This window comes from Cucurbita moschata, unplaced genomic scaffold (genome assembly GCF_002738365.1).
Source record: "Cucurbita moschata cultivar Rifu unplaced genomic scaffold, Cmos_1.0 Cmo_Scf00017, whole genome shotgun sequence".
Taxonomy (NCBI): domain Eukaryota; kingdom Viridiplantae; phylum Streptophyta; class Magnoliopsida; order Cucurbitales; family Cucurbitaceae; genus Cucurbita; species Cucurbita moschata.
The window spans coordinates 3,077,828-3,100,737 of NW_019268533.1; the positions used below are offsets into that span (position 1 = coordinate 3,077,828).

Genomic DNA, 22,910 nt, shown 5'->3' on the forward strand with positions numbered 1-22,910 from the left:
ATGTCAATGTTTTTGTAAACAATGGCCTATTAGCTCAGTTGGTTAGAGCGTTGTGCTAATAACGCGAAGGTCGCAGGTTCGAAACCTGCATGGGCCACCATTTTGGATGAGGACGATACGCACTCGCAGTTTCAAAACCTGCATGAGCCACTATTTTATACCAAGATGATGTGGTCTTGTACCAATTGTCTAATCTAAGCTTTGAGTTATGTCAATGTTTTTGTAAACAATGGCCTATTAGCTCACTTGGTTAGAGTGTTGTGCTAATAACACGATATGCTTATGGATCTTGTACCAATTAGATTCAATAATCAATAACGCAAAGGTCTAATACCAGCTACGAACATAATAATAGAAAAAGAAATTATATTATTTCAAAAGACACTAAACCTCAAGAATATACTACAACGATGTAGTGAAAAGCCTCAACAGTTTCTATGATTTTGATTTGATCTACTAAAAATACTCGTTGATAAAGTGGTATTTTAACATATATTCATCACCTCTTAATTAATTGGAGAACTCAAAGTATATTACTTGTAAAGTATATATAAAGCATCATGGAGAGTCTTTTATGATAATGTTGTTGCATAGCCAATCAAAACCCTCATACAGCCCTTGCCCAGAAGTTGCAGACGTACCTTGTATGTACCTTTAAAAAAGCAAATATATATATATAATATATTAATCTTCGTTTTTTAATTACAGATTTAGTCATTAACTTTAATTATATCTAATAAATTCTTCAAATTTAAAAAATATTTCATAAATTCTTAAACTTTTATGTATACTTTTAGTATAAACGATGTATACGACCAATCGAAAAAACTAGGATTTATTTATCTAATCCTAAAATACTATCATGCTAAAAATTCAAGATAAAAATGGAGGAAATACGTACAAAATTAAGCTAAGCTAAAGCTGAATTTTTTTTTTCTAAAATTGACGTTTGTAAAATATAATCTCAAAATAAATTAGACACAAAATTAAAAATTCAAATGGTACACAAAAGATTTAACCAAATTAAAACATTTTGAAGAATTTAAAAACGAAAAATATATTTAAAATTAAAAAACTTTTGGAAAAAAAAAATCAACAAAAAAAGTTTCCAACGAAAAAACATTCTTTTAACAAACAGAAAATTGTTGTAAACCATGATTTCAGAACAGATTCAAAAGTTCATATTCTTCCCAGATATTTTGCAACAGAACAAAAATAAGTTGCGTACCATCTTCTTTGAGAGAGGCTGTGGAGGCCAAGTTTAGTTGCAATTTCAGACACAGGCATTGATTGTGGAAGATCTTGCTTGTTAGCAAACACAAGCACAGCTACATTCCTTAGCTCTGGCTGTCATTTTCTTTTTCTTTTCGCATCTTAAAATCATCTCAACAAGCATAAGAATATACCTAAACATAGTGAAGGTTGAGTGCTATACCTCACTGAGAATGCGATGCAACTCATTCCTGGCTTCGCAGATTCTCCCTCTGTCACCGCTGTCCACAACATATACAAGTCCTTGTGTGTTCTGGAAGTAATGTCTCCATAATGGCCTTATCTGTTTGGTTCAAAACAACTTAAATATTTTGTTACCCACTCCAATAAATATAGTTTTATCACCAGAACTATCTAAATTTTATGGTACATTTTCACATTTAATTTGAAACCAAACCAAGATTCCATTCGGCCTATAAAATTTTTATTTATTTGAACTTAACCAAACATAAATAGGTTGATAATTCAACTCAAATGGCTCTTCTCACTGTAATAAGCAAAGCCTTCGGCCCCAAGATGAGATTCAAAGTTATTTTTACAACTAAAACTAATTGGAAATATATCTAGATAAGTTATCTTCACCTTATTTATTTTGTTAATTTCAAACCACTACAACAAACATCAAAGAAATATTTTTGCAGGGTTATTTGAAATGTTATGTTCTAGTTTTAGAACTTTCACAAGCATATGTTTTGACCATTATTGTTACAGTTTCATTAACATAAATTTTGAAGCAGATGTTCTTTAGTTTTTCAGATCGCAATCGAAGTAAAGTTTTAGCAGAAACAGAGTGAGAGGGTGTGATTTCAAACCTTATCTTGTCCTCCAACGTCCCAGACAGAGCAGCTAATGTTTTTGTATTCTAATGTTTCCACATTGAACCCTGGATCATAAAATGCAACTATAAAAAAAACTCTCCAACAATTATTTTGCAGAAGTGTTCTTTTCAATTTCACACACTCCAGGTTGATAGTAGTAGAATACTTGAAAAAAAAAATTAAAAACAAAAATTCTCAAGAAAACAATTAGTAGAAACAGTAATATTACAAATTGCTAGTAAACAAAACTATTTTGCACAAATAAAATAATTGAAAATTATTGTTATCAAAATTAAGTAATTATTAATATATAAAGGGTAAAATAAGGAAAATACTCCATAAAGTTGTAATATGTAGCTAAAGAATACAAACAAAAGTATATATTCTCCATTTTGTCCAAGACATGCACATTATCGAACCAAATTTCAAAAGAGAAAAAGCAGGATCAAAATTTTCTAATAAAACTATTTCTTGAAAATAATTTTAAGAAAAAACTAAATAATAACACGGGTTAATATCCATTTTATCTCAAAACAATTTATTTGTCAAAAAATGTGGGGAAATAAAGATGGGTTTTCAGAGTAAAATCCTATCCAGAATATATAAATAAATAAATGATCAGAGAGTATACCAATAGTTGGTACGGTCATAACAACTTCACCAAGTTTTAGTTTGTACAAAATGGTTGTCTTCCCCGATGCATCAAGACCGACCATCAGGATTCTCACTTCACGGTTCTGGAAGAGTCGCTTCCTCAACCTGGTTATCACTGCACCCATGCTGCAGTATACAAGGAATATAAAGAAGATGGCAAAATTTTCAGTGCAAGTGCACCAGATCTTAGTTCTGTGGGAGAAAGTAAGGCCAACTGAAAAAGACAAAGCCAAAGCATCAGTTTACAGGGAGATGGCATGAGAGATACCTTGTCTTCCAAGTGAATATTAGACCAAAAACTTCTACATGTAAAGGCTGAAAGAGAATTGATTCTTTGGGACAGAAGGCAATAAAGCTCTTTGTCTCTCCTTCAAGTATATTTGTTTGCCAGAGTGAATGAACTTACTTAGACTGATGGAGAAGCTTCTTCATATCTGAAAGGAATATATTGAACTACTTTAGAAAGCAATATAAAGCACTTATCTTCTACTGAAACACAAACTATGGCCCAGCTCTTTAAACGAAGACACGTGATATATTGATCTTGGGCAACAAAGGGTCTCCTCCAAGTAGCCATTGACTCATAATATTATGCACAAGAATGATGGCCTTTTCATTACAGGAAACCTGAAAACAGTCATTGACTCATTGATGTTGGTAGGAGACATTTTCGTGAAAGAAGTTTCTATTGGTTGCCCGTTGTTCGCACTCGAGCATATTACAACGATTGAAGATGAATATCAATGAAATCATCTTTTAGGATTACAAACTATACAGATAAAGTGTGAAAATAATCTAGATATGTTCAGTTTTTGGTAGCTGATTGGAAGATGAAAACTGCTGTCAGTATGCCAACCAGTGCGGTAACTGCCAAGGCCACACTAGGCAGAGGAGTCGTTACTCCAAAATTCTGCATCATGAAAACAGTGATTCTGGTGAGGTTTCAGTTAATTTAATGTGGTATCACCTGTGAAACTTATCTGGCATGACACTGGGAATTCCTCTAACTGGACAAAATAAACAAATGGGAAGATCAAACACAGTGCTAAAGAATTAAGCATATACAACGACTAGCCTAGAATAATAGATCAGGCCATAACAATCAGGCAGATGCCGCACATCCAATGACCAGCCTAGAACAATTCAATGGTCACTTTTATATCAAGCCAAAATCAGCGAGACAAGTGTCTGAGAATAAAAATGGCAGAGTGACGAAAAAAAAGCCATAGGAATACAATCTAGACACGTTTCAGGGGCCATCATTAGAGCAACCCAACACTTCAAACGGAATACTCAAAGTGGTACAAAGGATACTTTTGTATAAATAATCATGGAGAATATAATTTTTTGAACAGAATATGAGGCCTGATATCAATCTGCTGTGGAGCTAGTATCTTATTAGCTATAAACAATAAGAACTTCAGAATAAACTTGGCAAAATTCGAGCTTCCAAAAGCTAAAGAAATTCCTAAACAATTTCTATCAGCTATCAGAAATATAAGTAACGATGACCCATTTGCTGTAATTAGAAAGGCCATACCTCCAAAAGTCCCTTGCCTGTTGCTATTTCAACACTAATTGCAATTGCAAATCCAACCATCGCAAGCCGCCCAAGCCAAACATCCAGAATGTTACTCTCTTGGCTACTTTGCTCACATCGTATAGAAACAGAATTTGGTTTCACTGTATGTTTCTTTTGACCAGTTGGCTTGCTTAACACTAGGAACAAGAGTAACCATTAGCTGATACTTATAAAATCAAGTGGAATCTATTGCTTCCTTTGCCAAAATCTACGAAGAATTAAAAAATTGCAATTACCATACTATTTTTCAAATGGCTCCAGCTCCAATTTCCTAATAATCTAACAGTAACCATAAAACTCTCTAAGTCAGAATGAAAGTTGCATTAGATCACTTAGACTGGAACTTTTGCAATATTTCTTTCTTAACACCATATCCAGATTTTATTTAGATGTTAGGGCAGTTCAATGTTCATGGCCAGAATTCGTAATATACACCACTGTATACTTGAAATTGCAACTCCAACATAAAATTGAACTGAAGAACTCGTCAAATGATAGAAATCATCAAAAAATCAAGCAGAAACATTCGAACTAGACGAAAAATAGAAATAATAAGAATCAGTACCGAGTGGAGAGCCAGTAGCAAACGTCGTTCCAAGACGGTATGAATTCGGGAGGGAGCCTCTGGGAAGAGGAAAGACTTCTGGTGCTCTTCTTCTTGCGAAGGAAGTATCTGAAACATTGTTTTGGTTTATCAATCGTTTGGATATTATTCAACAATCACAGAACCGAAGAGACGGAGAAGCTGTGAGAGAGATAGAGTACCGCGTACGGCGAGAGAGAGGGAGGCCGAAGCATGAAGAGCCGCCATTTTAAGATCACGATTGACGCCGGAGAAATCCTGAGCTTTTTCCTGAAATTCCTTATCCCTTCTTCCTCAATGACCAAATACACGGATACCAGCGGTTGACGATGGCCGTTTTCTTCCGCATTTTGCTATTTGAGGAATGCCAAACTGCCACGTGTTTCACCTTTTTTTCATTTTTTCGAGTACACTCAATTAATAATACTTTCTAAGATATCTCATCTTCAAAAATTTCATTAATGTTCTCAAATTTTATTTTAGAAAAATTAAAAAATTCTTTAAAATAAAAAGTTAATATTGTGATGGGAATAGAACAAACGTCTATTTATAAGGCTGTTAAACCCGACTCGTTTTAAAGTCACACCATTTATAAGGGTGTAAACCAGTTTTAAAACCACACAATTTATAAGGTTTGCGTTTTAAAGCTTTCAGGGACAGCCCAAGGTGTGAAATCTTATCCTATCGCAACCCTTCAAGGACAACCCAAAGAGTGTCCCTAGGGTGTGAAACCTTCCCCTAGCAGACGCGTTTTAAACCCTTCAGAGACAACTCAAAGAGAACAACATCTACTAGCGGTAGGATTGGGCCATTACAAATATAGTACCATTAATATATTTAAATTTTTTTAATACTCTCGGTTTCTTACAATTAGTACCTTTATATTTTTTTAATATCCTCGGCTTCTTACTATTAGTACATTAAAACTTGTTTAGTACCCTCAATTTTTTGCCATTAGTATAGTCATTTGAACTTTTTTAGTACCCTCGATATCTTAACATTAGTACCTTCAAACTTTTTTAGTACCATCAATTTTTTTTTTTTTGAAGTACTCAATTGCTTTAAAATTATGTCAAAAAAAAAAAAAACTCATTCGGGTTAAGTTGACACTAATTCGTGGGTCACATTCTATTATCATTCACTTCATTACAACAACTGCCAAAGATACCACCAACCCATGTGAACCCCTCTAAATGTAAACACTCACAATAATCAAACAGGATAGCACGTACAATACATGACTTACAAAAGCACAAATAAGCCTTATTTAAATAAATGATAGTTCCAGCAAAGAAACCGAACCAGATTTATAAGACATGTTCGATAATCATTTAGTTTTTAGTTATAAACGGAGGCCGGTGCAGCAAAGTGGGTAAGATAGGCATCGGTCAGCATTTGACCAAGAATGACTCGAGATGTGTCGTGTGAGATAGATGTCGTGTTCTTCGAGTTCCAATCCCCCAAACAACAAAACAAAGCATCAGACAATCAGATAAGATTTATAAGCCGTTGTTCAATAACCATTTAGTTTATAGTTGTGAACCGAGACGAGGTATTTAGGTCGAGGGCTTCGATTTGAGTGGTGGAGCGAAGTGGGTGAGGTAGGCATCGGCCAGCATTTGACCAAGAATGACCTGAGCCTGTGTGGTGAGATGGAGGTTGTCTTCTTTAAGTTCCAATCCCTTTGCATCCACACACACCACATTCTCCACTCTCATTCCCAATTGAGCCTCCCTCACTCTTTCAATATACTTGACTCCTGATGCCAGTGCTACCTGTTTTAAGCAACAATATTTTTAGTCAAAATTTTCAAATCCATGTCCTCTCGATCTTCATCACTTCTTACTGTTAGACGAACACGACTCTCCACAATGGTATGATATTGTCCACTTTGAGCATAAGCTCTCGTGGCTTTGCTTTGGGCTTCCCCAAAAGGCCTCGTACCAATGGAGTTAGTATTCCTCACTTATAAACCCATGATCATTCTCTAAATTAGCCGATGTGGAACTTCCATCATCCAACACTTACAACATTTGTTCGAACTACCACTCGACTCCACTCGACCATAATCACCATTTAAGTTTTCAGAAGTACCATGGTTCGATCTTCGCTTTAAGACCTTGTGTAACTCAGAATCAACACGTCCTTGACTTTCACTTACCATAGCCAAAGTTAACCTTCTATCAATTTTTTTTTACGTCAAGCTTTAATGGACTCATAGAGTGAAAGAGACCCGTATTACTCACCGAACCATCGAACCACAGTTCGTTTCAAGAAAATTTTCTAATGTGGAAGTGCAGACAATAATGCAACCATTCAAAAAAACTACAAACTTAAAGCTCTGATATCACTTAATAGGAGAAAAAACATTTCAGTATTAACGTACGAATAAGTAAAAAAATAGCTGATAGATGAAAAGAAGACAACAAAAATAAGAAAATGAGAATTTACGTAAAGAACTTCAAAATCGAAGAAAAACTATGACCCACCAGAAAGGAACTCACTCCACACTGTGAAAATTTGTTCCAATCACGGAATTCTCTCCTGACTCTAATTACCTAAAAAAATCAAATCTTTATACCACTCACATAACTAGAATTAGTGCACTAGACCGAGATGAGTTGAAACTCAAGTCATATGCTCCTGCTATAGTATTTGGAGCTAGTCACTTTCTTGTACCTTTCAGCGGTGAGAATTCGCTTTTGGATAAATATTAGAAGAATCTCACCTTTAATATTAGAAGAACATTATTCGTACATTTGAGAAGTACAAAAAGTGATGAGCTTCACAACGAACTTATGACTTCGGTTTCAAATCACAATTAAAAATATTTTATGTGAGATCCCACAATCGCAATTAAAAATATTTTATGTGAGACCAGTTGAGAAAGAGCACGGTGGAAACCTCTCCTTAATAGATAAAGTTTTAAAAATTTTGAGGAGAAGCCCGAAAGAGAAAGTCCAACAATATCTACTCATTGTGCCCTGCGCCCAACAATATCTACTCACTAATATCTACTCACTGTGCCACTGTGCCCAACAATATCTTCTTCCTGTGTAACTGCGCCCAACAATATCTACTAACTGTGCCCTGAGCCCAACAATATCTACAAACTGTGCCCTGAGCCCAACAATATCTACAAACTGTGCCCTGAGCCCAACAATATCTACAAACTGTGCCCTGAGCCCAACAATATCTACAAACTGTGCCCTGAGCCCAACAATATCTACTAACTGTGCCCTGAGCCCAACAATATCTACTAACTGTGCCCTGAGCCCAGCCCAACAATATCTACTAACTATGCCCTGAGCCCACCAATATCTAATCACGGTGAAAGCCCACCAATATCTAATCACGGTGAAAGCCCACCAATATCTAATCACGGTGAATCGTAAAATTTTAAACTGAGATCAAAAATAGAATTTTTAATAATTTTCACATAGTAGAATTTTTTTTCAATGAGTTGTGATTTTTCTCCGTTTTGAAATTTTATATCCTAAATTTTTTTATTTCTTATCTTTGTTACTTCCTTTTAATTTTCAATTTTTTTCCTAAAGTAGGAGTGGGAGTTTTTTTTTTTTTTTTTTTTTTTTTANTAACTTGCACTTCGTTCCCAGAGCATGTAAGGTTGCATTACAGATAACCTGTTGACGCCGAAAAGATAACTGTCCTTCATGTTTTTCAGGGAACTTGAGAAAGAGATGGCAGCTCACAGCATACTTCAATACTGAATCTCCAAGCAATTCCAACCGCTCAAAGGAAAAACTCTCACAACTTCCAAGGGTTGTAAGTGCTTCCAAAATCTAATAAAGATGATAGATTCAGATTAATCATATAAAAACTGATCGAAGTCAGGTGCAGATCAACAAGAACATACCAAAGAGCTAGATATACAGAGGCTGTTCGAATGATAATTAATCTCCTTCCTAAGCTGGCTAGCTAACATCAACGATTCAAAACGGTGCATCAAAGATGGTAGCAAGTATGAAGACTTCAAAACCCCCTTTGGGACATCCATGCTAAGCACAAGTTCAGGAGGCATATGGACATGCATTTGTGGCTTTCTGAAAGCAGAGCCAGATTGCAACTTATCACTAGTAACACCTACATGACAATATAGATTTCTTAAAGATTAGGTTGTTCAATATATTGCAAAATTTATACAAAGTTTTTTTTTTTTTTTTTTTTTTTTCCTAATAAGGTTTCTAAATTCCAATATGAACATATTAATCAATAGTCAGAAAAATAAAATAAAATAAATGTAATAAAAATATCACCTGAATAATTGGGAGAGAAGGCAAGGCCAAATCCCGGCGCACATTAGCAACAAAAGCCTCCATATTCCCCTGGTACGCATCAGCATCATGTTCAGTAGAGGTGTCACTCTCTCCTTGAAACCACAGAATTGCCCTAATTTCCCCGCCGTCCTTCACGCTATGTCTCGCCCTCTTCACCATATCCTCATACAGCTTCTCTCCACGCGCCCACTCTTTGATGGCGGTGCCTCCAACAGCGCACGGCACCAGCGCCACCGTCCCTACTCGCTCTCTCACGCCGTTCGCGAACGCCATTCCTGGCCCCACTCCGCACGTCTTCTTCGTGTCGATGTCGGCGTGCAGTGGCTCATGCGCTACCTCCCAATGTAACTTCGCGATCAGACGGAATATCGACGGATGCGGCTGCGCTTCTGGTGGAACCACGCCGTCCCACCGGTGGAGCTTCTTTAAGACGCCGCCTCGCCCGGCCATGTTGCTCTGGCCAGAGAGGATGAAGATCTGCTTGTTTGGTGGTGGATTGGGAGGCGCATTTGTCTGGATCGGATCTAAATCGGTCGTCGCCGCCATGATCTGAATGATTGATGGCTGTAGCGGTGGTGGATTTTTATGCTTCCGTCGTGGTGATTGGCTGTTAGCGTGCGTCTTGGCCTTTTGTGAGCTCTTAAAAGGAAGCGGGCAGAGATTATACTATTTGACTTATAAAAACCGTTTGAACTAATATGGTTCACAATTCTAATAGATTTATTTTTAGGTTATTTTTTATTTAGTAATTAAAATTTCGTAAATATCAAACATTTATATATCTCAATATCATTAATATCAATTACAAATATCAAATATTTTATAAAGTTTTGTTATAGAACCCAATCTTTATAGTTTGGGTTGAGATGATTTGGGTTCGGTAGCTGAAAGTCATATAAACACCTTTAAAAGCTAGCTCGAAGTCGGTCAAAAACTCGCTCTTACTTCAAAGATCAAATGAAAAATTGGAAGCACGTTGTTGACTCTTTAAAGGAAGAAAAACATTATTTTTGAGGTGATCATAAATATTGAGTTTTTCTTCCCGGGCCATAAAAAATATATATATATATATATTTGAAAAAAAAATGTTTTAATATAAAATATAACACTATTTTTCTATTTTAATGAAAAATATCTTGTGACACGAGTAAATGAGTAAATGGTTCATAAAAGAATTGAAAGTTACTATTTATGGCAATAAAGTGCACTTTTGTTTTACGCAATGTGGAGATAGTCTTTACTCTTCAAGATGCGAGGAAAGAGTGTCGTGACCATGTTGCATGGAATACTGAGAATGACAAAACATGCTAGAATGACTCGTATTGGTATGTGGGAATAGTTTTTACTCTTTAAGATGAGTGAGTATCGTGACCATGTTGCATGCAACTCTTAGGTGCCCATTTGATCCTCGATTGACCTAAATGCATGTGACTTCAAAGTTGCTTGTTGAAACTCGCGATGCAGCTCCCTCTTCTCATGTTGTGGCCCGAGGCCAATCTAACCCCAACTGAACTTATCAATGATGCCATTGACACCATCGCAGCTTCAATCTTGCTTATACATTCAATTGACTCTTCTCTTTATGCGTTAGGTGATGCACTATCCTTCTTAATCACATCATACTACTTCTTTCGTTGAGACGAGTGACACTACTAGATTGGTTTTGCCATATTCTTTCATTTATTATTATTATGATTTTGAGTTCAACAATTTGCATAATGGTAGATTCGAGCCTCTAACCTTTTGTGAGACCTAATATTTAAATTATTAAAGTTTATTCTTAAAAAAAAAAAAAAATATATATATATATATATATATATATATATATATATATAAAAATTGATAATTAGAACTCATCCCCAAAATCCAGAAATTCGCCTTCAGTAACATCCACTGTAGGCTCTCTGCCTGCAGCGCTATCGAAGGTTTATTCGATCATCAATAATGCAGTCGCTACTCTCGCCGGTCGGTCGCGGCGGTCCATTCCCGGTCGCCGCAGTTTATACATCAGAGTTACACCTCAGCTGTTTCAATCGTCGACCTTTCTCTGTCCGATACGCATCCAATCTCAAATCTCCTCCTAATTCCCTCCCTTCATTTAGTGCAATTCGACCTCCTTCTTCTTTTTCGTTGTTGCTTTTGAAGAATTTTGGTACTCTGGAGCACAGAAGAGGACAGTTTTGCTCGGATACGTGCGCTTCTTCTAGTCCCATTTCGCCGACGGTTCCCCCAAACGATGAGGCTGAAAAGGCAAAACTGGCTCAGGTTCTCTTTCTTCTAATTCTTTTTGTTCTTTTTTACTAACGTTTTTGATATGACCAGGAAATGTAGTATTGAAACTTAGGCTGACCTTGCTTTAATTTCTTGGGTGAAACCCCAAAAGGATTTTAGATGAATCGTCTTGTTTACTAGTTTCTTGAAGTTCTGCTTTATCTAATTTGATTGACTCTGGACGTTTTCTTACATTCCTACGAAGAGTTTCGCTTTGTAACTTTTTATCTCCTTCCCGATAAACCAGAATAACGAAACAAATAAATCATATTTAAGCTAGGGTAGATTAGATATTGAGCACAAGCAATTCCGCATAAAAATTAAGCAACTAGAGCTAATGGAGATTCCTAAAAGAATGCATACAGAACCTTTGATACCGAAAAATGAAGGGGGAGTTACAAGGGGAGCCTGTTATTCTCCTTTGTGATGCAATGCACAACTTCATTGCAGGTAAGGTGGTGGATGAGCTTCATTTAATCCAATCTGGAACAGATGAGTATGGGACTCCACTGGGTTTAGATTATGCAATTAAGGGAAAAGAGTTTGCCTGAGAGTTCCACTCCAAATCTGGAGGAAATCGAGGATTATCTTCTTTTTGAGGTAGGTAAGTCTAATATTATAGTTGCAACCGTGGTTAAGCATTCGTGGAAGCCTGCAAATGAACTAAACGACTCAAGATGAGGTTATTAAGGGGAACAAAGATGGTTGTTCTAGAAGGGGTTCCTTTCCTAAGCCATTCCCTAGTTTCACTAAAAGCTATGGTTAAGGATTTCGTAACGGGGTTGGGATTGTTACTAGAATGATGATGATCGTATCTCAAGGGAAGAACCAATCCCATCCTAGCTAAGTTACAAGTGCTTAATGAGTCTGAAAAGTCGTTCGCCATGCCTCTGAGTTTACCCACTATCAACAGGTATGATCGTGTAGTAATCTTAATGACACCTCCTCCAAGTCTAGAAGAACAAGATTGAGTGGTGGTGGGGAAATTCTAGCTGGCAACATAATTGAGCCGAACGACACTCTCTATTCTAGTCCTCTATTTTTGGTAAAAATGAAGAGATGTCTGCAACTTACTGTAGACTTTAAAGCACTGAACCTTGAGGTTGTCCTTAATAACTCTCATTCACTCGTAGTGGTTTTTAACCTAACCCTTTTGATATGTTTAAGTAATGAGATTACTTCTCGTCCTTTCAATCATTTAGGTTTTCCTTTAGTAATAACTTTGTGTCTCCTTTTGGAATCCAGCGATTGAAAAGATTCAAAAGTTTCTTGCTTCTTTTAAACGGAAAAAAAAAAAAAAAAAAAAAAAAAAAAAAATCTGAAAAGGTGAGAGAGGTACTCTCATTTAGTTGGTTCTGAGTGGGATCCCAATTTATTTCGTGTCCCGTTTTAAGATCTTCCCTTTGGTGGGTTCTAGGATCAAGAAGATATTAAGAGATTTCTTGTGGGAAGGGATCCAAGAAAGGTGGAGACTTTCATCTTGTTGGATGGGAGATTATGTCCAAGCCAATTTCTTTAGGAGGATTAGGGATAGGAAATCTGAATCTTTGGGAAAAGGCCTTGCTTAAAAGGCTTTGGCGCTTCCCTTTGGAAGTCCACGCTTTATGGGATAGGATCATTGTGACCATGCATTGGCTTCTACCTTCTAATTGGGTCTCTAATCCTAGGATCAAAGGAACTTTTGGGAATACGTGGAGATCGATTGCTATGGGATACACAAAATTCTCAAGCTTTCATTGTCGGGGATAGATTGTCAATTTTCTTCTGGGAGGATTTCTGGCTGTGGGATAGTCCCCATTGCTGCTGCTTTCTTTATCATCATTGCTTGCAAGTTTTCATCTTCTGTAAAGGAAGCCTCTTCTTAACTTTTATATGGTAGTGTGATAAGAGTGGAAAGGCGCCAGTGCATTTAACGTATTTAGGGCGAATTAGCGTTAGTCTAAGTAGGGAAGGTGGAGTGACTTTGTACAGGAGAAGAGATTACTTGAGCAGAGAGCAGGTGAGAAAGTGATGGAACTGTGAGTATGCAAATGTGTAAACGTGAGCTCCAAAGGAGGTTCCAAATTGGGCCTTATCTCCCTCAGATTACTACTGCCTTTCATTGAAGCACAAGGAAGCGCTAGGCCACTTTTTCCTCCATTGTTCTTATACCTTTAACGGTTGGATGTGTTGGTTCAGGGAGTTTCAGTTATCATTTTGTTTACTTAATAACCGCATAGAGGATTGGTTGTTTACTTGTTTGGATGTTTGACAGGTAGCTCTCTCAAAAACAAAGCAAGGATTTTGGGGAACTGTGCTATTAGAGCCTTTGTCTGGATCTTATGGAAAGAAAGAAACCAGAGATCGTTTGAAAACAAGGGTGTTAGAGAGAGTTTTTCTTTTTGTTATTCTTAGGAATGTACAGTGTACGGCTTCATGGTGGTGTTTAAATCACAAAAAATTCTTTTGTAATTGTAGCTCCACGCAGCTAGAGCTAGACAAATGGGGTGTACATTTATGGAAAAAATATAAACAGTTAAGAAGAGGGGACACAAATAACAAGCATCACTGAGAATATCATCGAATTTTGGATTCGATTCCGTTGTCTTATATATATATATTATGAAACGGGAAGCCATGGTGGGATAATATGAAGCTTGAATTTTGTTCAAAACTGTCTCACTGCATAACCTCTTCAATTCCAAAATTGGACAGGTTGTTTAGTTCTTTCAAATTTTTCTTTATTATGATTTCTCGTGATTTTTCTTGAGAGGTTCCTAGACTGCATCACTATCATTATTGCTATCAATACTGAACTAAGTTGCTTTGATGGTTTAGGTGGCAAAGAGATTAGAGAAGACATCGAGGTATTTCAAGAGGTTGGGTAATCTCGGATTTTGGGGACAGTTGGTGTGCACGATTGTCGCTGCTGTTATTCTTTCATTCTCTGTTGTCGTCACCGGGAAAATTACATCACCTGCCACTTTTTATGCTACTGCTGGTGGTATTGTGGCAGCTTTCATTTCTGTATTTTGGTCCTTCGGGTACATTCGGCTTTCTGATAAACTTCAACGGACTGCAAATCAACCCTCCAAGGTATTATAATTTCTGTCTCCGTGTTTTCTGATTGCTCGAGAAACTGGAACGTCAAGAAACGATTTATTTGTTCCTTCAGCCTTCTAAACCACAGAACCAAGTCATCCAATTTAATCTGGCAATAAATAGGATTTCTTTGCTATAAAAGAATAGATTTGTCATGAGATTTATCTATTTGAAAATGAGAAAGATAACCTGTACACCACCTCTTGGAATACAATAGGTTATATATCCCAGCTTTTGGCATGCTTCCTTCTTTCCCCCATTTATTTTTGCAAAACTACCTCCAATAGACTATTTTAGCTGCTAAATACGAGCTTGTGCAAAATAAAGTAGAATTTTGACTGAACTCATGCTTCCTCTTTTTATTTATTGATCCTAATTTCAGGCTCCTCCCCGAGCCGATGTCGTGAATAGCTTGAAAAATGGAATAGTAGTGAACCTACTGGGCATGGGTGCTGCCATTCTGGGGATGCAAGCGACCGTAGGATTGTTAGTTGCTAAGGCTCTTACTTCCTCAGCAATTCCATATTACCAGGGAGCCTCCCCTGGAAATAGCCCTGTTCTTGCTTTGGATGTATTCTTAGTACAGGTACGTTTTTTTTTTCCCTCCTCAATGGTTATTTTGTTGAAAAACATAAAGATCTTCAGATTTTGGATGTGAATATAATATTATATGCTGTATTGACTGCTGGAGCATATCAATCTACTTCTCCTGTAAGTATTGACAATCATGAGAGTATAAAGAATATGCGTTCTTCTGAAAGGAACAATAGGAGCCATGGCTGTTAGGATAGGTGAAGACTGGGAGAGACGCAAAACAGGAAAGCTGTGAGATCCCACGTTGGTTGAAGAAGGGGAACGAAACATTGTTTATAAGGATGTGGAAACCTCTTCCTAGTAGACGCGTTTTAAAACCTTGAGGGGAAGCCTAGAAGGGAAAGCTCAAAGAGGACAATATCTGCCAGCGATGGGCTTGGGCCGTTACAAATGGTATCAGATCTAGACACTAGGCGATTTGCAAGCGAGGAGGTTGAGCCTTGAAGGGGGTTGGACACGACGCGGTTTGCCAACAAGAACGCTGGGCTCCAAAGGGAGTGGATTGGGGGGTCCCACATCGATTGGAGAAGGGAATGAATGTTAGCGAGGACGTTGGTTCCTGAAGGGGAGTGGATTTGAGATCCCACATCGGTTGGAGAAGGGGAACGAAACATTCTTTATAAGGATGCGGAAACCTCTCCCTAGTAGACGCGCTTTTTAAAACCTCGAGGGAAATTTCGGAAGGAAAAGTCCAAAGAGGACAATATCCGCTAGCAGGGGTATTGGGCCGTTACAAAAGCTCACTCGAGCCTATAATGAACCCAACTTGTATAAGGCATATCAAAATGTGCATTGATTCTGATGAGATAGCCGTGTGCCATTTCATGACTCCTTAACTTTCCTTCTTGCAGGCTTCTGCAAACACTATTCTCTCTCATTTCCTGGGGCTCGTTTTCTCGTTGGAGCTACTGCGCTCGGTGACATTGCCTGCTACTGAGAGTATTCCTATACCCCGAATAGCATAATCTCCACCGTCGCCCTTCTAGTTGGTTAGATTCGACATCAGAGGCGACACGATATGAATTGATCACGCTTTCAGTGTCCATTTTCAAGTATCGTTTGTATTTTTGTTGCGAGCGCCGCCGTTGGTAGGGAACTTGAATAGTTGCAGAGGTCCTTGAAGGTGTTTTCTGCGGATAGCTTCAATTGTATTAGAAGACTGTATCGGCCATGTCAAACTCTACTATCAAAATGTAGATTCAAATATGGTTCTTTGAGTTTTAATCTCTCTTCCATTTTAATATTTACTTTGTTTTTCTTTTTCTTTAATGAAAAATATTTACATGCTTGGAACTTCTACATCTAACCTATTACAAAATTTATTAAAATGTAATCACGTAATTTTAGTTTTTAGGGGTTTATTAAACATTTTAAATAATAATAAGGTTAGTGCTATATTCTTAAACTTGTTTTAATTTTTTTTTTAAAAATACCTTGGAATTAAAAAAAAATTAAAAAATACTTTAATTTTAGATTAAAAAAATTATTAATATTTTGTTTTAAAAAAAGAAAGAATTTAAAAAATAAGTACTTAATTTTCAAATTTTAGAAACTTTAAATTTATAATTACATTTTTTTTACACGCCTTTAAATTTATTTTTAACAAATTAAAAAAAATACACGTCGTTTATACCATATTTTAAAAATACTCATAAACTTTCATAAATGACATTAGAAATTTTGAAGATAATCTATAAGAAGTCTTTTCGTCTATAAATTGACAGTAACAAATTTTGTGAACCTTTTTTATAAAGGTAAAAGATGTCAACGGTACTTTAAAATTTTCATGGGTATTTTTTAAACCTCCTTCATATTAAAAATTTAGTATTTTTGAAATAAAGATTTCCATCCAAAATTGATGGTAATGATATTTTTCAAACTTATTTTGTAGTATTATTAAAAATTTTGAAAATTTAGAAATATATTTTTTTAGACCCGAAATAATGGCTACTTTTATTTTTTTTATCATTTTTTTAATTCAATAATACGGGCGTATATTAAGCTAATTATCTTTAGAATATAATAAAAAAAACATTTTATTTGATAAAAATGTTCAATTAATTAGATGACGAATAATGTACTTATTTTAAAGTATGCTTATAAACTTGGGCTAAAATCATTTTTAATGTAACATTTGAAGAGAGAGAGAGAGAGAGAGAGAGAGAGAGAGAGAGATAGATAATTTCCATCTTCCTCGCTCGCTTTCTGAAACTCGTCGACGGAGAAGAGAACAGATCGTCTGTTCGGAAAATTCGCAGATCTCATTGCAAAGAAGTGACTGCAGCAATTCAACTGTTGCAGGAGAAAGAAGGACGCGCAATTTGAAGCTATTAGAGATGTTGCCTACAGCTTCCAGAGGGCGTTCTTCGGCCTCTACATCTCGAGCTAATTCCATGTATCCACAGTACCTCCGTCGAATTGTCAAGGTTATCTCACTCCTTCATATTATGTTTACTCTCCATTTCTAGCAGATCCGCTCCATATGTTAATCAAACTGCTACTTTTCGCATCTAATTTGTAAACGATTCATCTTCACGGATATGGCTGATGAAGTCTGTATAAAATCATTTGATTTTGTATTATTGTTATTTGAGGAATTTGTGTGACTTTATTGTTTTTTTTTCTCCTTTCTCTCAGCGTAGACATTGGAACAGTGTTGTTATAGTTCGTTCTGAAATTTTGTTCTTATTTCGTATTTTAGTTGCGATTCTTCCTACCTGCTTCGTTTTGGTTAGATCATTTGTTGTTCCGTTATTGGTGATTTACTTTACGCTGTTCAAGCACTGTTTGATCCTTGATGTGTTGGGTGTGGTGCCACGTGGAGTCTTGGATCTTGTGAATCCAAGCAGTAATAGTTGGATAGTTCAGAGCTTGGTCGTGTTTGATGAGAACAAGTTTCAGTTGCCCTCTGGATTTGTAATGTAGTTTATTGCATCCTCAACATGCTTTAGCTAGTTCTGTTCTTTTGCAGTTCTTGAAATTTTGTCATATTTTTGGTTACAAATAAATTGTTGGAAATTGGCCACAAAATGAAGCTAATGTTCTTTCAATTTCCTTCTTATGTGATGTTGTTTGCTGGATGCCATTAATTTCATAAGTCATCACTTTATTTGGCTAATTGCAGTGGCAACAAATGGACATCGAATATACATTCTGGCAAATGCTTCATCTATGCACTTCACCAAAAGTTGTGTACGTATTGGTTCTTATTGGCTATTGTCACTCACTGACAGCTGTAGCGTACTCTGTTTCAAGTTTGTTTTTGCCCTTTTTTAATCGTTGCTATTTGGACTTTTGGTGGAATTTTCCTTTGGATGCAGCTATCAGCATACCAAGTATCACAAGCGTAAGTACATCTCCCATCAAAGAGTCCTGTTTTGTCTGTTTGTTTGTTTGTTTGTGCTGATTGTAATGGTGCTGAAGAACCCATAATTGTACTCACGATTTACGGTTATATGTAATCCAGTTTACAAGTTGTTTAGATATTTTCCAATATACACTTTTCCCTTTAACATTGTGTTGATTTCCTCTCATATTTAATCACTACCAACGTAGTATGCTACCAGGTGAAGAAAGTGAATTTTTGTCTAATCTCAAAACAATTTCTTTTTCTTGAAAGAATGCAGGGATTTATACTCAGATTGATACACATGTATTGGATTAGCATGTGTACTTCCAAGGGGAAGTTTAATTCTATTTTTTTTTTAAAAAATGTCTGAAGTCATTGGTGAAATAAGTGACGGAGACATCGGGGTGTATTGTTAAATTTTGGGAGACCGTTGCTTAGGCCTCTTATTACTCTTGCTTGTTAGGATTACCCTTTGGGTGAAGTTATCATCCATCCTAGAACACAAAATTAATGTCTAATTTATTCTAATGGTTAAATTACAAGTTTAGTCTCTAGACTTTCAGATCTACATCTATTTAGCCCCTGAACTCTCTAGTTGGAATGGAGTCAAAGATCTCTCCAACATTGTTATGAGGGAAACAAAATTGACTATATAGGCTATTACATGGGAGTCATATCTAGTGTAGTGTTTAAACCCAAGATCAATATCTTTTCTTTTTAAATGTGATTTTGTCACTATTTTATTTCATATGCACAAAAGTTTATGGGATGTCTATTTTCATCTGGAAATTACAAAAGAAAAAAAAAAGATCGGTTAGCAATTTTGTTTTACAGGCTTAAAGGGAGCAATATAACCTTTGAAAGAAAGGGTAGAAACCTTATTTATCTTTATGATCTTATCTTGTATACAGAAGCCACATAGAGTAAGCTACATAATTTTTTTGGAACTGTTTTTTATAACCTCCATTAGCCTTGGTGGTCTTCTTCCTTTTGTTATATTTCATGGCATTAATGAAGTTTGTTTCTCTTTCCAAAAGAAAAAAAAAAGTATCTTAACGATAGATGTAATATGTGTAGTATAAAAGCTTTTCATCTGTTAGAACTCAAATGAAAAGTTGTTTGCTATTTTCTTGTGTCAGAAACTAAGAATCAATGGGCACGTGATGATCCTGCTTTTGTTGTGATCTGCAGTCTTCTTTTGGCAATCGCAACTTTGGCTTACTGTGCTGCGTAAGTGTAGCCAATGCTTCTATGTAGTATCTCATCTCTTTGTTGGTTTATTTTTTAATGAAGCACACGTCCAGTAAAGTAGGTCATTTTCTAAATATTTGTGTGTCTGTTTGTTTGTGTGTGAGTGAGAGAATCTTGAGAAGGTGTACCAGCCTCTTCGTCTCTCCCACAAAGAACATATAGGCATACACTCGTACAAACACGAAAACAGGAGATAAATTGAAAGAAACATGTACACCTATACACTTTATGTGATAATTGTTTTCTTCTCTCTCGATTGGTTATAATGGGAGTTTTATTTATATATATTATTATAAGGTTGTCTATTAAAAAATTCAGCTAATTTATGCACTAGTTGTGTTTTCTGATTGTCAAATTTTGTTAATAATTTCAGGTATGATCATAGTGCAGCACATGCCACTTTTGTAGTTATTTCAGTACTGCTCTTCCATTTGCTAATAACTGGGGCGATTTTGGCTACTGGTTGTTGGTAAGCTATTTCCCTGCTGTGAGTGCATGTTGCTAAATCATTTTGCCAACAAATTATTTTTCTTTGTACCAAGAAATATTCATCAATTTGCTATAATCTCAAATGGATCTTACACTCTAGATACGATTATTTGTTCTCTTGGCTGTCTTGATTTGTACTTGGGACTTGACTCCTCTTAATTAGACGTGCCTTGTTTAAAGCTTCCTTGAGTTTAATTTCAGATATTTGTTTCTGCACTGAATGAAATAGGCACATATACAATATGAAAGAAAATTAGGAAACATTTTGGTGGATCATATCTTCTGGATAATGGTTGACATCAGCACTAAGGACAAGAGCCACTCTAATTTTTAGAATAGTAGATCTATAGTTTTCCTGTTATGTGTGTTGGGCATGAGTTAGGTGCGTTTCTTTATCAACTGAAGAGATGATGTAGCTTCAAACAAAGAATAGGAAATCTAGCTCTTTTCTTTTTTCCTTGCTGAGGTCCTCTGTATTCTGATGCAATTTCCTTTCAGATGTCTATGTAAAATTATGTTGAAGTCCCACGTGTAGTTCCTGTCCTTTAACAACCTGTTAATGCTGAATTATCATCACAGTTGACCTCTTGAGCATTTGTATGAAAATGTTTTTATTACATGCCGATATAATTTATAGTGATCAATTTCATCATTCAAATGTACTTTCAGGTTATTAACAAATTCTTACCTTCGGGAAGAGACACCGGGCAGTCATGTAGTTGAGCAACGGGTTGAATGGTAAGATCTTTAACTCTCAATTTTAGTTATACTCAGGATTGCTTATGGCTTATTTCAACTTCTGTTAAACATCAGTTTTTAGGACCAAATTATTTTGATGCAGCTTTTAGTTTTGTGTTACTAGTGGCCTTTAGGGTTTTAATATTCTATTATATTTACGCAATGTCTTCCCTTTGTTCCCTGAAAATTAGTGGATTGACATATGGTTTATTTGTTTGTTTACTTTTCACTGGTTCAAGGCTCTATGCATTTGATGTGCACTGCAATTCTTTCTTCCCAATGTTTGTTTTGCTTTACGGTGAGTATGATAATAGCTTTTGTTTATGTTTTGTTTTCAAGCATTTAATTGCGGCTCTGAAGTCCTGGTTTTGTTGCAGTGATCCATTATTTTATATCACCGCTTCTGGTGGCCCATGGCTTCATTCCGTTATTGCTATCAAATTTGCTTTTCATGATTGGGGCTTCGTATTACCACTACGTCAACTTTTTAGGTTATGATGGTAAGCAATATTTTCTTTCATGTTCCTATCAGATCTATATATTTTGTGTCGATTGCATAAATAATGTTATGGAATACTGAACCAGATAGGTCAGAGCCTTTTTCTTTTCATGGCTAGAACTTTTTGGTTCTTTTAGAAATTCTGTTAGGTGCCATTTAGGAAGTCATGCTTTGGATTTTATCTAAAGGTTATTGTATCTACAATATTGAGGTGAGAGAGATTAAGTGTGGTTTAGAATGGCTTCTGAGGACTTTTCTTTTTAAAGAAAATGATAAAACTTTGTAGAAGTACTTTTAGGAGAAGCATTAGTTAAGTGCTTGTGCCCTTTTTGAAGAGTAAAATACTTCTATAATCATATTTTCAAACACTTTACACATTTGAAAATGGACATTTTAACTATTAAAAGTACTTCCCACCAGAGAAATCGCCTCAAACTCGTTCGATAATCTAATGAGTGAAGGGCGCAGTTGAAGCGTGGGGTGGAGTTAGAAGACGGATTTTAATTCGACAAATGGCCTGTGAATGATTTGAGTGTAGGCTAAAACTTTTCAGTTTGCAATTGGTGGAGGTGAGAGGAAGTGCTTTTTCCCAACTTCTAGCTCTACTTAGTCCATAATGGACTCAGTTGAAAGTTTTGTTCAAATTATGTCATATATATTTGGTACGAGAGAAGGTGCATGATTTAGCTATTAATCAATGACACATGTGTTCTAATAAAACAATCCATAAACTGAGACCGTGTGCCCCAATGCAGTACTGCCATTTTTGGAGAAAACCACCGTCTTCCTCTATCCAATCGGTGTGGTCTTTGTCCTTACTCCGATCTGTAAGTCATAACGAAACCTCGAACTCCCATTTTCAGAGCTCTTGTGCTTCAATCACATCTCATTTCCCTTTTTTTGCCTGCAGTTATCCTGATTGGCTTCAACCCTTCAAGATATTTCATGAATATGTACTTTAGTCAGAACTTATAATCTCTCGATTTACGGATTCGACTACAGCTTACCTTGAGGCAGGAGGATTAATAGATCAATGATTTCATCCACGCAAGTCACTAATGACTGCATTTGTTTAGAAATGAGGAAGAGTCCGCGGTGGTTACAGCCTCAGTTGCTAATGAGTGATATCAGGAACTGTAGGGGGTAGGAACTTGGTATCTTGTGCTTTCACAGTTGCAAGTGAGGTGACGCGGCTGATTTTTTGATGAAATAGATCTGTTGAATATATTATAATGATTTTTACCTGATACACTTTGTTTGCAGTTTACATAAAATTCACACTTGAAACATTTATTTAGATCTCTTTCCAGTTGACAAGAAACAACCGTGTTCCCTTTGCCATCGCTCTGGGAAAAGGATGTCTTATGAAGTACGGATGACAAACAGGTAAATTAGTTACAGACATGACCCACCCCTAATTTTTTATGGAAT

The 22,910-nt window shown here is 36.2% G+C and overlaps 5 protein-coding genes and 1 non-coding gene across 6 annotated transcripts; 3 read left to right on the top strand and 3 right to left on the bottom strand.

Annotated features, from left to right (window-relative positions):
• The first annotated feature begins 23 nt into the window (after positions 1–23).
• TRNAI-AAU lies at positions 24–97 on the top strand. Its single transcript has one exon. It is a non-coding gene; the product is annotated as a tRNA-Ile (tRNA).
• A 314-nt stretch (positions 98–411) lies between these two features.
• Positions 412–3,247, bottom strand: LOC111455480 (ADP-ribosylation factor 1-like). Its single transcript, XM_023097190.1, has 6 exons — positions 3,013–3,247; positions 2,722–2,870; positions 2,085–2,155; positions 1,436–1,555; positions 1,229–1,347; positions 412–652 (listed from the first exon to the last, which is right to left on the bottom strand). Exons 2-6 carry the CDS (start codon positions 2,867–2,869, stop codon positions 559–561), a joined length of 552 nt encoding a protein of 183 aa, XP_022952958.1. The 5' UTR covers position 2,870; positions 3,013–3,247; the 3' UTR covers positions 412–558.
• An 86-nt stretch (positions 3,248–3,333) lies between these two features.
• On the bottom strand, positions 3,334–5,280 carry LOC111455481 (stress enhanced protein 1, chloroplastic-like). The gene is made up of 4 exons (XM_023097191.1): positions 5,092–5,280; positions 4,892–4,999; positions 4,285–4,463; positions 3,334–3,654 (listed from the first exon to the last, which is right to left on the bottom strand). Exons 1-4 carry the CDS (start codon positions 5,135–5,137, stop codon positions 3,550–3,552), a joined length of 438 nt encoding a protein of 145 aa, XP_022952959.1. The 5' UTR covers positions 5,138–5,280; the 3' UTR covers positions 3,334–3,549.
• An 819-nt stretch (positions 5,281–6,099) lies between these two features.
• LOC111455478 (probable carbohydrate esterase At4g34215) lies at positions 6,100–9,875 on the bottom strand. The gene is made up of 2 exons (XM_023097188.1): positions 9,187–9,875; positions 6,100–6,684 (listed from the first exon to the last, which is right to left on the bottom strand). The coding sequence occupies exons 1-2, from the start codon at positions 9,751–9,753 to the stop codon at positions 6,466–6,468; spliced, it is 786 nt and encodes a 261-aa protein (XP_022952956.1). The 5' UTR covers positions 9,754–9,875; the 3' UTR covers positions 6,100–6,465.
• A 1,177-nt stretch (positions 9,876–11,052) lies between these two features.
• LOC111455377 (protein TIC 21, chloroplastic) lies at positions 11,053–16,396 on the top strand. Its single transcript, XM_023097017.1, has 4 exons — positions 11,053–11,472; positions 14,296–14,553; positions 14,942–15,145; positions 16,005–16,396. The coding sequence occupies exons 1-4, from the start codon at positions 11,152–11,154 to the stop codon at positions 16,116–16,118; spliced, it is 897 nt and encodes a 298-aa protein (XP_022952785.1). The 5' UTR covers positions 11,053–11,151; the 3' UTR covers positions 16,119–16,396.
• An 882-nt stretch (positions 16,397–17,278) lies between these two features.
• LOC111455378 (protein unc-50 homolog) lies at positions 17,279–22,776 on the top strand. Its single transcript, XM_023097018.1, has 10 exons — positions 17,279–17,579; positions 18,278–18,345; positions 18,474–18,499; positions 19,642–19,732; positions 20,127–20,222; positions 20,912–20,980; positions 21,220–21,278; positions 21,358–21,480; positions 22,235–22,306; positions 22,390–22,776. Exons 1-10 carry the CDS (start codon positions 17,490–17,492, stop codon positions 22,452–22,454), a joined length of 759 nt encoding a protein of 252 aa, XP_022952786.1. The 5' UTR covers positions 17,279–17,489; the 3' UTR covers positions 22,455–22,776.
• The last annotated feature ends 134 nt before the right edge of the window (positions 22,777–22,910 follow it).

Excerpts from the sequence above, each read along its gene's own strand:
- LOC111455480 (XM_023097190.1), bottom strand. The coding sequence starts at position 2,869 with ATGGGTGCAGTGATAACCAGGTTGAGGAAGCGACTCTTCCAGAACCGT. Across the intron at positions 1,348-1,435 it reads TGCATCGCATTCTCAGTGAG|CCAGAGCTAAGGAATGTAGC; the intron begins GTATAGCACTCA and ends AGAAAATGACAG. Across the intron at positions 653-1,228 it reads AGCCTCTCTCAAAGAAGATG|GTACATACAAGGTACGTCTG; the intron begins GTACGCAACTTA and ends GCTTTTTTAAAG.
- LOC111455481 (XM_023097191.1), bottom strand. The coding sequence starts at position 5,137 with ATGGCGGCTCTTCATGCTTCGGCCTCCCTCTCTCTCGCCGTACGCG. Across the intron at positions 5,000-5,091 it reads CCTCTCTCTCGCCGTACGCG|ATACTTCCTTCGCAAGAAGA; the intron begins GTACTCTATCTC and ends ACAATGTTTCAG. Across the intron at positions 4,464-4,891 it reads TGCTACTGGCTCTCCACTCG|TGTTAAGCAAGCCAACTGGT; the intron begins GTACTGATTCTT and ends TCTTGTTCCTAG.
- LOC111455478 (XM_023097188.1), bottom strand. The coding sequence starts at position 9,753 with ATGGCGGCGACGACCGATTTAGATCCGATCCAGACAAATGCGCCTCCC. Across the intron at positions 6,685-9,186 it reads CTTCTCTCCCAATTATTCAG|GTAGCACTGGCATCAGGAGT; the intron begins GTGATATTTTTA and ends TGCTTAAAACAG.
- LOC111455377 (XM_023097017.1), top strand. The coding sequence starts at position 11,152 with ATGCAGTCGCTACTCTCGCCGGTCGGTCGCGGCGGTCCATTCCCGGTC. Across the intron at positions 11,473-14,295 it reads AAAAGGCAAAACTGGCTCAG|GTGGCAAAGAGATTAGAGAA; the intron begins GTTCTCTTTCTT and ends TTGATGGTTTAG. Across the intron at positions 15,146-16,004 it reads TGGATGTATTCTTAGTACAG|GCTTCTGCAAACACTATTCT; the intron begins GTACGTTTTTTT and ends TCCTTCTTGCAG.
- LOC111455378 (XM_023097018.1), top strand. The coding sequence starts at position 17,490 with ATGTTGCCTACAGCTTCCAGAGGGCGTTCTTCGGCCTCTACATCTCGA. Across the intron at positions 18,500-19,641 it reads GCATACCAAGTATCACAAGC|AAACTAAGAATCAATGGGCA; the intron begins GTAAGTACATCT and ends TTCTTGTGTCAG. Across the intron at positions 21,481-22,234 it reads CAACTTTTTAGGTTATGATG|TACTGCCATTTTTGGAGAAA; the intron begins GTAAGCAATATT and ends GCCCCAATGCAG.